This window comes from Amblyomma mixtum, chromosome 1 (assembly GCF_055824585.1).
Source record: "Amblyomma mixtum isolate Tamu chromosome 1, ASM5582458v1, whole genome shotgun sequence".
In the NCBI taxonomy this organism is placed as follows: domain Eukaryota; kingdom Metazoa; phylum Arthropoda; class Arachnida; order Ixodida; family Ixodidae; genus Amblyomma; species Amblyomma mixtum.
The window spans coordinates 191,180,487-191,196,176 of NC_143012.1; the positions used below are offsets into that span (position 1 = coordinate 191,180,487).

The following is a 15,690-nucleotide window of genomic DNA, read 5'->3' on the forward strand; positions in this document are numbered from 1 at the left end:
ATTGAAATTAATCCAGAGCCCTCCGCTACCACGTTCCCCAGCCGACGCACAAATTCAGGAAGTCAAATGGCAAATATGCACCACGCTTATACCATAGCAGTACTTCAGTGAAACGATTACAAAGGCAGCTAACAAGTTAATTTTGTGCCTTGGCGAAAGGTTCGACCTGAAGGACCCGACCTTCTTCAGCGCCGTCAACGGGGCCCTTAAAACGTTCAGTGACAAGCAGATGGTGCTGTACCTGGCGTGGACGGCGATATTCACGCTGGGACCCCTGTTCAGCGCCGAGGTCTCGGAGCTGATAGCGGGTGGCTCACGCTCTTCGCACCCAGGAAGGAGTACTGAGGCGCGCTGCCTCCTCTTCATGGAGAAAGTGCTGGGCCACGGCATGCCTGCCTCCTTCGTGCAGCTGAACGTCGCAGATGAGGCAAGCAGTATTTAATCTCCATTCGAACAAAACCGCAGGACTGCACGGCATTGTTCTGGCAGCAACAACGCGTTACAAAAATGAGCCCCAGTATTGGTGCTCCCCACATGGCGTGGTAGAGAAGTGACTCCTTTGAATTTCCGCAAAAAGAAAGTAGTGTTGTATTTTTCTAGTGGAACACTATCAGGACTTTCAGCAGCGATTAACTTGAAGGCGATCATCATCAATATCAGGCACATTGTGCCCAAAGCGTGCAAAGGAAATCTCCGAAAGGCATTTAGTAAGCACATTACTCCTCCCGCTATGGCCACCCTTTCCCGGTAGGGCTAATGTCATTTCTCTTCCTTGTGCCGCCCTGATATACGTTTTCTTTTTCCTTTTCCTATCCTACGTACCCAGGTTACAGATCATTGGTAGCTTTTTGTTCGTGTTGCATATCGTTGCCATTCAAACTGGCTTTTGATTTACCGTGTAACGGGTGTGCAGGATCAAGGAATCAAGGAACAATCTCTTTACTAGGGAGATACAAACTGGTCTTCGCATGGCTGACGGATGTCAAGAGGGCTTTTTTGACACCCTCCCACCACTTTGTACCAAAGCCTAGCGTCGAATGTTTCTAAATATTTTTATCAATGGGCACGTGGAGGTGCGGACTGCACACCCCTCTCCAGTGTTCACACCTGACAATAAGCGTGCTCTTTTGTGAACCGTTTGGATCCTGGACAGATACGCTACTAAGCACAGGACGTGCTCCCCCTTTTTGATAAGCGATCGGCTCCAAGCTACGTTACACGCAATTAGCGGGCAGGCCGCGACCGCGTACACATGCCCTAAATGTAGTTCCTTATGGTAGAACAGGGATGATCGCAGTCACTGTCTTATGACCCTTCACTTCACCGAATAAATAAAAATACTGTCGGTATTATCGCCCCATCCTATAAAATAAGAGACAGAAACGCAACAAAAATTATTCGACTCATGTACGTCAGAGGACGCTTGTATCAGGTAAAGTAAGATCATTTTTCAAAGGGTTCACCGGGGTCGGGATATCTACTTAGTACACGCTCTAAGTCAATGATTCTTGGTTTTGAAACCTTATTTAAAGTGAAAGATATTGCGAAATGTGCCATAGCTTTCTTTGAACGCAGACCATCGCTCTCAGAATTTCCGCGTTTGAGTTTCTTGCGTTAGCATAACGTCTACCATATATTTTCAGAATGCCACTTGTATCATACTTACCCCTGGCACTGGTCTCCTAATTGCGTTAAGTAGGCCACAGATGCACCCAGTTTCAAACCCATAGAATGCTTAATGCCAGGGGTTTCGGCTGGCAAAATGTATTCAAATCGCCTTCACAGAAGAAACCAAAAGATCATTACCAAACGTTTGCATCGGCGCGCGGACCATGCTGCTCTAAGCAGTGCTCCATTCCTCTCCTCACTTTCCCAAAACGCACAGGCTCAGGAGGACATCCGGCGCATCACCAAAAACATCGACTACCTCCTCAACCTAACCCTGACCAAGACGGTCACCAACAACTCCATGCCTCGAGACTTCTTCAAGTTCGCCAATCGCGCACACCTGTTCGGAGACGCGGGCCGCTTCAAAAGCGCCGCCGAGCTGATGCAGGCCGCCTCTGACGCCCTACCGGAGATGGGCGACTCGGTGCTCAACAACTACCGGCGTACCATGGCATTCCAGCGAGCCCTGCGGCCGGGAGCGTGCTACACGCCCAGGCTGGGACGGACAAACTACTACCGCTTCTACGACAGCGGCTGCCGCTCGCTGGTCGTGTCGCCCATTGCGGCCACGCTGCCCATCTACGACGACCAGACCAGCTCGGGATTGCGGTATGGGGCCATCGGCTCCCTACTCGCCGAAGCTCTCTTCGAGTCGTTCTACGAGAGCCGCGACGGCCTCAGTCACACACAACGGGAGAAGGTCAATGGCATTCGAACCTGCATCGAACGCTCCATTTTTAAGGTGAAATGCCTCCGCTAACCTATTACTACTCGGTAGATTTGTCACTGGCGGTTCCTTCCGCATTTTTTGGGGTTACAGTGGACACATTTTCAAGAAGCTCAAATGAAAACTCACTTCTCTGCTGTGCTATGTGAAAACCCGTGAGATAAACGCCCAGATGAACGCTAATTCGAAGCTTTTCATTATGGCATTGCATTTTCCGCCTCGTGTCACTGAATAGTTCAGCCCAGCCGTTAGAGCGTTGTGCAGCGGCTGATTTCCGCAGTTTCGGTCGCCAATTAAAAGCGACGATTACGGCTTTCTTTTCCTCATGGGGAAGTCGCAATCAAATTTTCTTTCGCTGCCTGTTGCGGCGTTCGCTTGAGTACACGAGGTCTAGTTCTAGACTGCGACTGCAGTGACCGAATTTCGATCAAGGTGTAGGCGCGAGATTTTTTGAATCCTCAGATGTGAGCCCATAGCTGAATTCAGTCGGTCGAAATTAAACGTGGAAGTCTCTACTACAAAGTTCCTTCTGGCCTTTTATTCGACTTTCGGATCAAAACGAAGCTGTAATTTTTATTCGCTTGCATATTTACACTTGGTTTCTCCTTTTAACTTAGCTGCATTGATGTGGACCCTGTTTCGATTCTTAATTGGCACCAGATCAGAATGCTGTCTTGGCATGTGCGATTTTTTTCGATTTCAGGCGTACTTCGATACATCCTACGAAAGTATCGCTAAAGACCCGAGATGCATTTTTAAATTATACTTTCCGTCTTGTGTAATACACTTCTGAAAAATTTTCAACATTTTTGCACCCGACGTTCTAGGGTAGAAAACACCTCAGCAAGTGGTACAACCGTCGTTAAACCCTGCTAACTTTTTACTCTCTCCTCATAATTTCCATTTTTTCCTCTTTCTTTATTTGCCTCTTTTCCTTTCTTTTCTTACCACAATACGCATAGCTTGCCCTTAGCTAGGTAGAGCGAAGCCTCCTCAGCGGTCGACGGGTAGCACGCCCGGCTCGAAACCCAAGGTCACGATTGTCGGGTCTAGGCTCGAACACTTTTCTTTTCGGCGCAATTGCTTTTCTTCTTTGAGAGGCACTACATAATGGCCGAGAAATTACTTCACTACCTTGTAGACCATTGACATATTGTGTAGTGAGGCCATCAGAGTTGGGCTGCTTGATTGTTGCCGGGTCTTTGAATTACCCGAAGGCGGTCAAGTGGTTGTGACGTCACGGCCCTATCCACCAATCCGGATTTTCTGGGCACAGCTCTGGCAACTACGACGTTGACTTTTCTCCCCGAACGGGCCCCTTACGCTGTCGTGTTCATATAGGAACACAGTGGCCACTCTTTCCATCTCCCGACATAAAAAGAAAGGGAGATAATAATGGGTGTAGTGGGGCCGGCTGTTGCGCGTGAGGATTGGTACTGCTACTGCTAGGTTTAGCTGCTCCATGTAAGAGGTGAACAGGGAAACTCTGCCTTCAAAGCTCAAGGCATACACCCGTGTCGTGCTCTATTTGGTATTTAACGCCCCGAAATGTGGTGAGACAAACACCTGCAGAGCTCCGGTAGTTAGAATTTGGAAAAACACATTTTATGTACGACATGATTAGGTTAACAAGTAGCGAAAGCTATTTTTCTTTGCACTGAGCGACCACAGTTAACACTATTCAAACGGGCACTAATGTGCAGTTTTCCTAAAATCTTTCAGATCTTCAAGGGACATGTCGCATATGTTGAGCAAAAAAAAGTCTATCACTTTGCAGCCGAGGCACAGTTTGAAGAACATGGCTCATATTTCTTGTTCTCAGAGGTTTAGATGACGGTTAGGTCGGCGCGGGGCCCCCTGTCACACCATGTGGCATTGAAGCCACTTCTCTGCCAGCTGATTTAATAAAATATGAATATAAAACTGCACCCCGCGTCCTGCCGAAGTAAAATTAATGGCACTTTGTCATCCCATCCTGCGTTGTTCTCCCTGTCTCCAGTGTTTGCTAACATAGAAATGCATTGCTTAGTGACTGCTCTCAAGCATTTACCCATAACAAGCGTAAAAGTTCAGGCAGGTTGGTGAGACATGCTCGGTGAACACTGACGCAGCCGGAACCGACATAGACTAAAAAGGCACACTTGTCCACGTAGCATTGATATGTTATGCGTTTATAGGAGAGTCAAAAAGGCTTGTGCTTGTGGCAAGAAAACGGCACCGGGAGAAATACCTAAAAACCACTAAGAGTAGCTTTCAAAGGCATAATAGAAAATGTATGAACCTCTAGCTATCTTGAAGATTACCACGTAGATTGTAGCTTCTACCTTGTAGATTATAGACGGCTTCGCACATACTTTTAAGCTATAATTGTTTTACGCTCTTGCCTCGATGAATAATACTTTCAATAGGAAGGGGCTTCCAAAAATAATCCTTCAAATTATCATCGTTTAAAACAAGAACATCTCCTCATTGTTACCTCTGCTTACTTGCAGTAGACTTGCTGTTCGACCGAATACCACTGTTTTTAAAATGTTAAAAAAGTGCATAGGTTAACCCGGTGCCATCACAAAAAAAGCTGAACTAAGGCAGATTCGGCGGGGAAATTAAGGATGTGGTGGCGTCGAGCATACCCTTTCTAGTCGCAAGAAGATCCGATCGTTAATGGGGAATCTAAAAATTTGGCCGTCGTAGAACGGGGTGTCCCTAAAAACAGGCGACTCGAATCGCCAACACGCCCCTAAGGGACGACTAACTGAGTGTGCGCTCTTCTGTGCGGACGAGAAATGTCGCACCAGATCACCCAGTAAAGATCGCATTGAGCAATGTCTGCAAGGCAATACTGGTGGCATATCTACCCCTCGAATTGTGGTGCGTCCAAAGTACTTTAGGATTGCGTGCGATGCCTGTGCCTGCCTACATAGAATCGTCTAGAGTGATCTTGATGCGAGCATTGTTTTAGATGCAGTGCACAAAAAAGTTTCGTACTGTTCCTATGCTTCTTAGTTCCATAACGATTATCTCTATATGCACCGCTGGAATTTCGCATCTAAAAGGTGGACACCGTGGAGAACATGGAGGAGGCCTTCCTGCTCTACGGCGGAACCGTGGCCTTGTGGGATGCCTACCGCTCCGAGGTGTACTTGCACGACCGGCGGCTTCCGGAGCTCGAAGAATACTCCGAGGATATGCTGTTCTTCATCGCTTTCTGCTTCATCCAGTGCGGAGGCAGTGCCATGCCCCGCGACACTCTCTGCAACATCCCTCTCAAGAGCTCCGGATACTTTGCCGACACTTTTTCCTGCCCGCTGGGGAGTGCCATGAACCTCGGAAACCGGTGTGGTCTTTACTGAGCGAGTCTCGTAAATAGAGGCCCGTGGGTTCGCGTGAATGGCTATAAGACTATATGATGATGATTAACTGTGAAATGAACCTGCTGCGCTGTTAGCGCTCTGAATGCAACAAGACGGCCAGGTACATGCAAAAGCGCTGGTACCAATGATTCTCATTACGCTGCCCTCTATTCGCTGTGTAAAATGTTTCCCGTAGCGCTGAAGTTAACTTTGCTTGATACAATGTGCACAGCGCAACTTTTTCGACAAAGTGCTGTTTATTGTACCGATCTCATTGTTACTGCAATTTGTTTTATTTCCCGATTTTACGAAAAACCGAGACTGTCTATAGAAGTGTGGATATCTAAGGATAGCATAAAGTTTTGTTATATACTTAGGGGAGTGCACAATGCCGTCTTGTCAAAGTAAGTAAAGAAGACATTGCAGCACTTAATCCGTAATGGCGTCGGTTGCATCATTTCTGGCTCTCTTTGATTCCCATAAGTGCTTATCAAGTCATTGGGGTATGGCGTTTCTGCAACTCTCGCCTGGTTGTCATTGTTCGTCGTCTTCCTTTTTACGTACTTCTCACGACTGCTTTTCTCTGTTGTAAAAAAACACGCCAACGAACTTTTCCTCTATGAAAACTGTTTTCTTTAGTTCTAGCAATGCAGAAAACAAGTTGCGCCGCTCGGAATCCCGTGAGTGAAATTTATCCGGAAAAAATATGCTGTCTAGAGAGAGAAAAAAAGGGAACTTTTATTTGGAAGTGAGTTATTCGCAGGAGCCAGGTGGTCGGGGGCCCTAGTTCAGGGCTTCACTGGCGGCAGCTAACTTTTTTTTTGCTCTCCAGAACCACCTTCCTGAGCTCCCAGAAGGTGTTGTGTACTCTAAGTGCCCAAAGACATTCAGTTGATGTCGTTGGTGCGATATTTAGGGCAGTTTTATAGGCTCCCCTTAAGAAGGTGTCAATGACCCTTCTATCAAAGACTCTAATCGCTTGATATAGGAGCCAGTAGGTAATCTTGCTTACGACTACGGCTTGGACCAGGTGGAGGGTGTCTTCCTCCCTCATTCCTTTCCGATGACAGGTTACCGTTCTAGGCATTCGTGATATTTGGTTGAACGTGGCCTTGAGAGTTTTGACTTTATAATCCGCTCTCAGATTGCTTTGTCACCACAAGCCCCAAACTGTGATCTTCTCTTTTTAATGAATTTTATCTATTCGTAGGTAGCGGTCAATTTCTCCCGGGGACTTGCAATTTCTCCTCTGTAGCCAGAAAATTTCGGATTCCTCCGGGGAGCATTGAGGACAGATCTCCGACAAATTCTTCAACCATAGCTGTAGCTGCTTGCAGAGCTTCTCCCTTGTGTGCCAATGATCCTTGTGTAGCCGATGTGGTGCATCGTCCGCATACTTGGTGAAGCTGATATCTTCACCGGTTAAGAACTTTTTCACTCAGTTTAGCAGTCCCGTGTTCGTTACCATTGGACAGAATGCAGAGCCCTGCGGCTTGCTTTTTTTTGGATATGAGTACCGTGCGTGACCGGATCTATACAATTCCTCAGGTGGCTGTGCGATCCGGGAGGAAAGCCTCCACGTAATTGAAGCGGCCTTCCTCGAGAAGCGGCCTTCCTCGTGTCGTGACCGAACCCCGTGTGGTTCTTCGACTGTCGTCCATGGTTCTTCGACTGTCGTCCATATCATTCATGTAAATGAGTGCCACGGTGTATTGCAGGGCATTTTGTCGGGACTCTTCAGAGATCGGAATCTGGTAGTAGGCCGATACGATGTCTAGACTTCTCAGAAAGCACTTTCGTCTCAGGTGGTCAAGCTGATCATCAATCAATGGCAACGCCTACCTGTCCTTTGTCATAAAGATCAGAGCTTGGTAACCCACAAAGTGCCATTGCCCCCGCCTCTTTTTACGAACTAGGAGGATAGGGCTTGCATACTCCGATTTGGCGTCGACAATGATGCCAGCGTGGTTTTGTTCCTCGATCATTACCTATTTGTGTGCCCTTTAGGCGGAGGAGAGTCGGCAATGACGAAACTTCGCGGTAACCGCGGTTGTCAGTTGAGTGCTCATTTCGGTGGAATTCATGCAGCCTATTTCTGAAACGTTGCTTGCGAAGCAGTCTCGATACTCGTCGATAACTTATTCGAAATGTTATCGCTGTTCTGATGTAAGCCGTTCTGCCATTTTCATCTACCTCCTTACTCGGCACCGCTAATGGCTGAGCAAAGCTGTCGTTCGACTGACCCATCCGGAGAGGCGCATCGTCCGAGTAGCAAGCTTCTGCTCGCTCAATACGCTAATTTTCTTTTATGGTCAAGACGTGATTAGAAATGTTCATGATGGGCATTTATGTTTCGCTGGCCTCGTCAACGTTGAGGTAACACCGTAGTATGCAATGCCCTCGTCCTTCTTGGCACTTTATCTGAACGTCCATGAAAACATCAGAATTTGGTGCAGTGCGCACGGCGCAGAGCTGAACGAATTTCACGTACTGTGGGGGCACCCCTGTGTTTCCATGGCCCAAAGGCAGGCAGGACATTTTGGGAGCTTGTGAATCTCAATTAATTGCAGTGTGTCGTTGCTTTCTTCAATATCTTAAGCTCCTAGAAAATCCACAAGGTGTTCCGCCGCCTCACAATCGTGACGTGGGCTTCCTAGGATAAAGGCTGTGCCACGATCAGATGTATGGACAATGACACTTTGGGGACGATTAGCGCGGGAGCATCGGCTGGATGATCCTCGTTTCCCCGTCCCTAAGGGTGATGCTGGCTTCCACGCAAGGTGTGAAATGCCCTGACCTGTAACCTCCGATTGTGAACTACTTCGTCAGTATTGTTTAGGGGATTTGTATTCAATCTGCATCTCAGCCCGCCGCGGTGGCTCAGTGGTATGGCGCTTGGATGCTGACCCAAAAGACTCGGGCTCGAACCCGGCAGCGGCGTTCGAATTCCAATGAAGGTGAAATTCTAGTGGTCCATGTACTATGCGATATCAGTGCACGTTAAAGAACACCAGGTGGTCGAAATTTTCGGAGCCCTTGACTACGGCGTCCCTCATAGCCCGAGTCGCATTTGGATGCTAAACCCTTCATAAATTTAAACCTAAACCTCAATTTGTATCCTCTTTCCGTAGGATTACGCAATGGCTACCAAGATCGATGTAGGCCTGTATGTCCCGGCAGTTTGTTTTCACCACCATGAAGTACTTTTAATTTGCCGCTTCGCGACTTCGAAATGAAATCCCGTTACGTTCTGAGCTACTTGCGGCCTGTTTTCTGCTTTTTTTTGTTGCCAACTTCTTCGTGTCGCAGCCGCCTGCAGGCGTTACATCCCGTCCACCGATGCGAGATACATGGCCGTACACCCTGTAGTTAAAGCAGAGGTGTTCCCCTCTCTCGTTAGACAAGGGCTTCCATCTCCTCCTTCGAGAAGGTCCTTGCCATCGCAACTGGTGTTCTAGGCCCACGCCGAAGCTCGCTTTTTGTTGCCATGAGCGTTAAGATAGGGGGCGCAGATTAAGGGCTGCTTTACTCAGAATTTATTATCAACGTTCCCGATTCGCTCTTCAAGACGTTTGAGATGCTGTAGTAGGTCCTGCGGAGTTTCGTACGCGCTCACGCTGACTGCTCTGATGGCATCCTCGTCGTTAAGGACCATTATAAGACACTCATAACGGGCCTTAACAGACCTTAACTCCTCATCTGTTAGGTTCCACCGGCGCGCCTTCCAGAGCTTAGCACTAGACGGGCTCTCCTCGCTTGTGATGTCATTCCTTCATTTCACGATGGAGCAGTTGCATACCCAGTGTCGTTGAGAAGGTGCGCTGGAGCTGCTCTTTCCACTTCGGCCAGGTTTTGTAGGATTCCAGGGAGTTACACCAGGTCTGCGCTGGTCCTTCGAACTTCGAGAGTGCGTTGCTGGAGGTTAATCGGTTGGTCGAACGGTAGAGTTCAGCGAGGTCGTCCTCACGTCGAATCCATTCGTCTACTGCCGGAGAGCTTCGTGATATTGTGTCAAACGCTGGCACTAACCGGGCTGTCTCTCCCGCTGTGGTTATCGGTGCATCTGCCGCATATTTTTTTCTTGCAGAGCGCAATGCCGTTTATGGTTCCTCTACCTGCCGCCTGAACGCTCACCTTCATTATCTCCGCTATGTTTAACGGTGACTCGGAATTCTGAATGGTGCCGCTCGTCACCACGGTCGCATCCGCCTTGGCTCGCGTTGTCTCCCCCGCCGTCGCTGCCTTTTTGTCCGCCGTCTTCTTCGCTCGTAGTAGCCTAGAAGACTCGCCGCTGCGGTTGACAGTCATGGTGGGGCTGGCGCTCCGTTCGGTCGCAAGTTAAATAATCCGAGTTCAGAGGTGTTAAAGCTAGCCGGATCGGATCATTTGTGTCTTATCAAACGACGGAAGAAATTACGAATTCCGTCTTTATAAGTGTCATAACACTACTGGTATTATGACACTTCTAAACCTCCCTGTAGTTCCAGTATTCTGCCCTAATTATTCTCGTTCGCGATATATTATTTATTCCTTGACTCGCTTTCACCCGGTGCTTGTCTGTACGCGGAATGGATGCTTCACAGTTTATCAGACGCCCCTACTTAACAATATGTGCCCTCATTTTGTACAGTACAGGTCAGCATTTGAAACATGCATCAGGCTGGCTAAAAGCAAGAAGTTTTTTTCCCATACTCGGACAGCGAATAGAGAGTTACTAGTTAACACAAAATCCTATATTAGCGTTTGTATTTGAAAACTGGCGGTGACTGATCTCAACGAAATCAATCTCCAAGGACACCTTCGAGTAGGGTTCTGCAGAGCAACAAATCCTGTATTGGACGCAACAAATCACCAGTACTGAGGGCAACAAAGACTCCCACACTACCAGCCTTCTATCGCGGCGACAAAATTTGGGCTACAGTACAACATGCTGTCTGGAATTTGATTGAGAATTGACGCTGACCAGCCCACTGACTGGGTAGAAGTGACGGCAGTAACCATAGACTCAAAGCTTTCGGTTTGATTAAGACGAGGTGCACTGCGATATGTCAGTGCATGTTAAATAACTCCAAGCGGTTGAAACAATCGGAGCCCTCCACAATGGCATCCCTCATAGCTTGAGTTTCTTTGATAGGCTAATTCCCATGAAACCAAACCAATGCAAACATAACCATAACATTTCTTCTAGCGCTATAGAAATGGCGTGTACCACTTGAGGTGCTTCACTGAATAAACTTTTACAATTCTTTTATCATCATGACTTCCGCATTTGACTATCTGTAGCCTGATACGTACGAATTATTTCTCCGCCAAGGCTATATGAATCGACAAAAAATGTACTTTGGTCATGAAGTTTGTTCGATGAAGTTATAATTTCTGGAGGTATAGCTTTAAACAACTCTTGACCGCGTTCTGTTAACCTTATTATGCTTGACCGCGTTCTGTTAACCTTACTAAGCCCTCCTGCCACAATCCCAATTGGGATTAGCAGTATTTGTAAATAAATAAATAAATTTGCACATTCAATGATGCCGTATAAAAAGACCACCCTTTACTCGCCGCGGTGGCTAAGCGGCTTTGACATTGCGTTCTGATCCCCGAGTCAAGTGATAAAAACCGAGCGATGTCGTCCACTGTTCTCTGATGTCGCCCACTCTGTAGTGTAACGTCAGTCACTTCGAAAAGCTTGGTGGAAGTTAATCTGGAGCCCTCCACTTCGAACAACTCTACAGACATATTGTCGCTTCGGGATGTCGAACCCGGCATACATAGCACATGCCACCACCAGCGATAACCTAGTGGGCGTCTGTTCACATCAGGATGCAAGGAAACTAAAAAAACGAGAATAAATGCTACCTTGCCGAGGCCCTACCTCCAAACAACTCACTGAATGGCATGGTGACGCAGTGATATTTTCCTTCGACTATACTCTGACCTCAAAAAAGGCAGAAGGAGAGAGAGAGAGAGAGAGAGGGAAAGGCAGGTATTTCAGAAAAGTGCTGAAATACGTGAGATATGGCCCATGGGCAGGTAGCAATGCTTTGTCAACCCAGCGACATTTCTGATGGCACTTGCATTGACACCAGTTTCCCGTTTCTCTTTGTTTCACTTCGCAATGGCGATGGTCATTGCTCACAGCTCGTGATGAGTAGCGTGGGCTGCCTTCGCGAATTCAGGACGCCGGATGCACAAATCCGATTTGCCTGCCTTCGTCGGAGCTTGGCGGTGCGGGGTCCGATGCAGCCGGGTTATGCGATCTGGTTGTCCCGTAGTCGGAATTGTTACGCGGGCTTTCCGCGTTCCGTGACCGAGGAGGACTCGTCACCTCTCTTGCGCTTCATCCGCTGGCTTTTTTTTTTTGCCTGGCGGTAACTTATGAGGTCACGTCACGCATCACAATGCTGTGCGTCGCTCGAAGGGTTTTCCGCTGAATTAATGAGAACGCGCCGGCCTACACGGCGGCAGCGAGACTCGGACGCTTTCGTCAGTCGCTTTGGGCCTTCGTTCTTGTTACTTTTTGTTTGTTTGTTCAGCTTAACTGGCTTCATCTATAGCTTTCGCGAAATATTTCAGAGGAACGGGTACATGCCTTGACCACATTTTGCCGCCACGCAGCGTTCTGTGTTAATTTAGCACTTATGCGACAGTCCATAGAATTAAACACGTTCAATGGCACCCCTCCTTCGCGGCGGGAAACGGCACTTGTGAATTTTTGCCTACAATATTTCATTAGTGTAACGGAAGAATTTTTTATGTATTTTTCTTCGGTCAAATAAAATATGCCGACAGAGTTAAAACTGTGTCTTGGTACTTTTCGCATGGTCCATTCGAGTAGGTATAGCGCAATGCTATGACATGGCTAAAGAGCCCAGACGCCATTTTAAATGCTGTATGCTGTAGTAGTGGCTTAAAAGGATTGCACAGAGACTCGAAAAATACATCTTCCACTTGTAGTTATACTCTCGGCCTTTCGTACTCACATAAAAACAAAGTTTATCTTTAGTCCTCCATTCATGATGAAACGCATGGAAAAGATTGCGCATGAAGAGGAATAGAATGATTCTTCCCCGCACTTGCAGAATAATTGCGGATAGTTAGTCGTTTCTTCTTTTTCATCTTATTTTTTTAATATAATCTTTATATCTCTCTATCTCTATATCTCATATAATTTCTATATCTCTCTTTATAATCTCTATGTATATAATCTCGTGGCCTAGTGGTTTGACCACCCGTCTCTGTTGCGGGAAGTGGTTGGTTCGAAACCCACCGCCGGACACCCACCGGTAAAATGGGTACAAGCGTTCCCCAGCCTGGCGCTCGGCTTTCTGTAGGGGTGTGCGTTTAGGAGAAGTCATAAAAAAAACTAACTAAGCGTCAGTAACATACCGAAAACTGATCAGCGCCACAGTGGATATGTGTTCCTTTTAGTGGCGCTACTCACGGGATGCCAGGAGGGACGAACGAAAAGAACCAGTATCCCCTCTCCATCCCAAGTGTCCTTAATAATGCGACTCTAAAAACAGCCATTGATGATTGTTTCACAGAGAAAGTTATAAGTGTCGCAGATATAACGAACGCTCGCTTATTACAGACGGCGGCGTTGTTAGCGTCACAATATGTATTATAGTAATGGCAACGCGTCGGATATATAATGAAATAACTGCCGCCGCTCCACTCGGTTGCAGCGAACGAGGAAGTTCCGCAAACTTGCCCCCGCTTTGGAAAAACTTCCGCTTCCTAGAAGATTAAATCCCGCAACGCCAGTTTTAGACCCCATTTCATCAGCACGGAAAGATCGTGGCTACGCAGAAAAGCAAAAGTTGGAGGCTTATCAAGGTTAAGCCCCAGTGGATGCGAAGCAGCCTTCGTTTTGCATTCTTATTATTAACGTCCTTAGCGTTTGGAGGCATCTTGACCGCATACACGCCCGGAGCAAAGACGCTGGCGCGGTTGCGGGCACAGAGACTGACGCATAGAGTAATATAGAAGTAAAGAGCGGACACTCCCGTAGGCCCCAGCGGCCGACTTTTGTGCACAGCGCACCTAGCGGACCCGGGGAAACGCACTGGCCTCAGAGATGATAGAAGATAGCAGGAATCTTGGAGGCTCTACTTTCATTGCGTCTTGTGCGTTCTCCACTCTCACGGAGGAGGCGTTGTCACATTGCCCAGCTGAGCAGCCGGCCACCAGAGCGACGATTACGGAGCACGCAACGATTATCCAGGTTTCGACGTGCAACGCTCGTCAAAAGCGTTTGGCTTTGATCGCTTGCCTGGACGCCGCGGCGAACACGTCACCCACAAGCCGCGAAGGCGTTATGCCACGCATCGCGTGCGCTTGGCAAGCGGCAGTGAACCTACCACGTGCATTCTGTCAGGGTGACAATGAGCGCATCAGTCACTCCGCAGAAGGAAGCCAAGACATGCCAAGACCATACTCTTTTTCTTTTTTTTTTATTTGCACGTTCAGTGCCATCTGGCGGAAACGGGGAAGCGCCGAACTCGGCCGCGAAAGGGCCCGAGTGTCCGCTCTTTACTTTTATGTTACTCTATGACTGACGCGACGGCGGGCGCGCGCCGCTTCATCCCTGGCGTGACGTCACATATCACGTGATGCAGCGATGGTGGCGCCGCCGCCGCGTCGCCCGCGACGGCGCGAACCGAAGCGTGGAGGCCTCCGCCGGGCGACGTCCGACGGCGCGATATGAGGCCCCATCTGCAGCCGGTGTGACGTCATCACGTGACGTCACATCATATGATCTCACTTCAAGGTCAATGGTGGCCACCGCCGGGCGTCGCGCGAAGGCCCGAAACCTACGTTAATATGCTTCGCATAATAAAAGAACAAAACTGTGGGCAACAACCTGCGAGGTGCATCAAGAGCTTGGCGAAGGACAGTAAGGTCGATGATTACTACCATGTACGACGGCACATTGCGCGCGTGTAGGCCGGATGGAGAAAAAGTCTACAGTAGAACGACTAGCGGGGTAGCCGTGATACGGGGGAGGGTGTGGGCAGTGTAAATGGCTGGCTGGTCCTAGCGTTCCTGTGGTTTGCGTTGCCTTGCGAGTCGGCCGTCCATCTTTTGTGCTGGTATCGTGCACTTGCAGTGACTAGAGAGCAGGCACGGCAGCTGATAAGTTCTGTGCGCAAGGCGCTGTGCTGTCTTCTTTGCTGCATGGGCACAGTAATGGCCGATTACGCTGCGGAAAGCCCAAGTGATCAGTCGCACGGAATTTATAACAACGCGTCGCTGACACACAGCTGGGCCGATGCGGCCTGAGATAACTATATCGGTGCGTACGCCACCATGACAAAGACGTGCTGTGACGAAGATATTGTAAGCAAAGTACAAATACTTCGCGACTGCTGAGATTCTGATTAGAGCGGGCTACCTGGGACCAGCTGCTGTGTACACTTCACCCGAGATTATTTTTGTCGCGTCCTTAAAGCAGCTGGTTGGCAGCAAATGTCTCGGTGAGAACATTACCAGGCTGAAGTGTATGGAAAGCGCCATAATAAAGTCTGGTTCGAAGGAATCGACGCACATGCGCACTTCTTTAAGGAATGAGCTGCACTTTGCCGCAAAACCGTATCTTTATATGTAATTGAGACGTCCGCGCACTACAAACATTGGATACAATGAACAAAATCGCAGTGACCGTCAGGTTCGTTGTAAGTTGGCTCGATGGTATTTGTTTTGTTTTTTTTTGCTGCCTCGTCCTGTTGCCTTCGGTCATTGGAAGTAAAAAAAATAAGCAAACAAAGTTACAAATAAATATGGTGCTCACTGAAACAGTTAAAGTCCTCAAGCTTATATATATATCTGACAAAGTCGCACGAAGATTTAACGGGATTTTTTTACTCAACACCAAATTTATATGCTAGGGCTGTGTAGCGACCACTACGTCAGTTATTAATTCCAGCGGATGAAGCATCCAAGTCC

At 48.1% G+C, this 15,690-nt stretch overlaps 1 protein-coding gene across 1 annotated transcript; it reads left to right on the top strand.

The window, feature by feature from the left end:
* The first annotated feature begins 229 nt into the window (after nt 1-229).
* Nucleotides 230-5,745, top strand: LOC149370322 (uncharacterized). The gene is made up of 3 exons (XM_089577534.1): nt 230-427; nt 1,886-2,410; nt 5,449-5,745. Exons 1-3 carry the CDS (start codon nt 230-232, stop codon nt 5,743-5,745), a joined length of 1,020 nt encoding a protein of 339 aa, XP_089433660.1.
* Nucleotides 5,746-15,690: the final 9,945 nt, after the last annotated feature.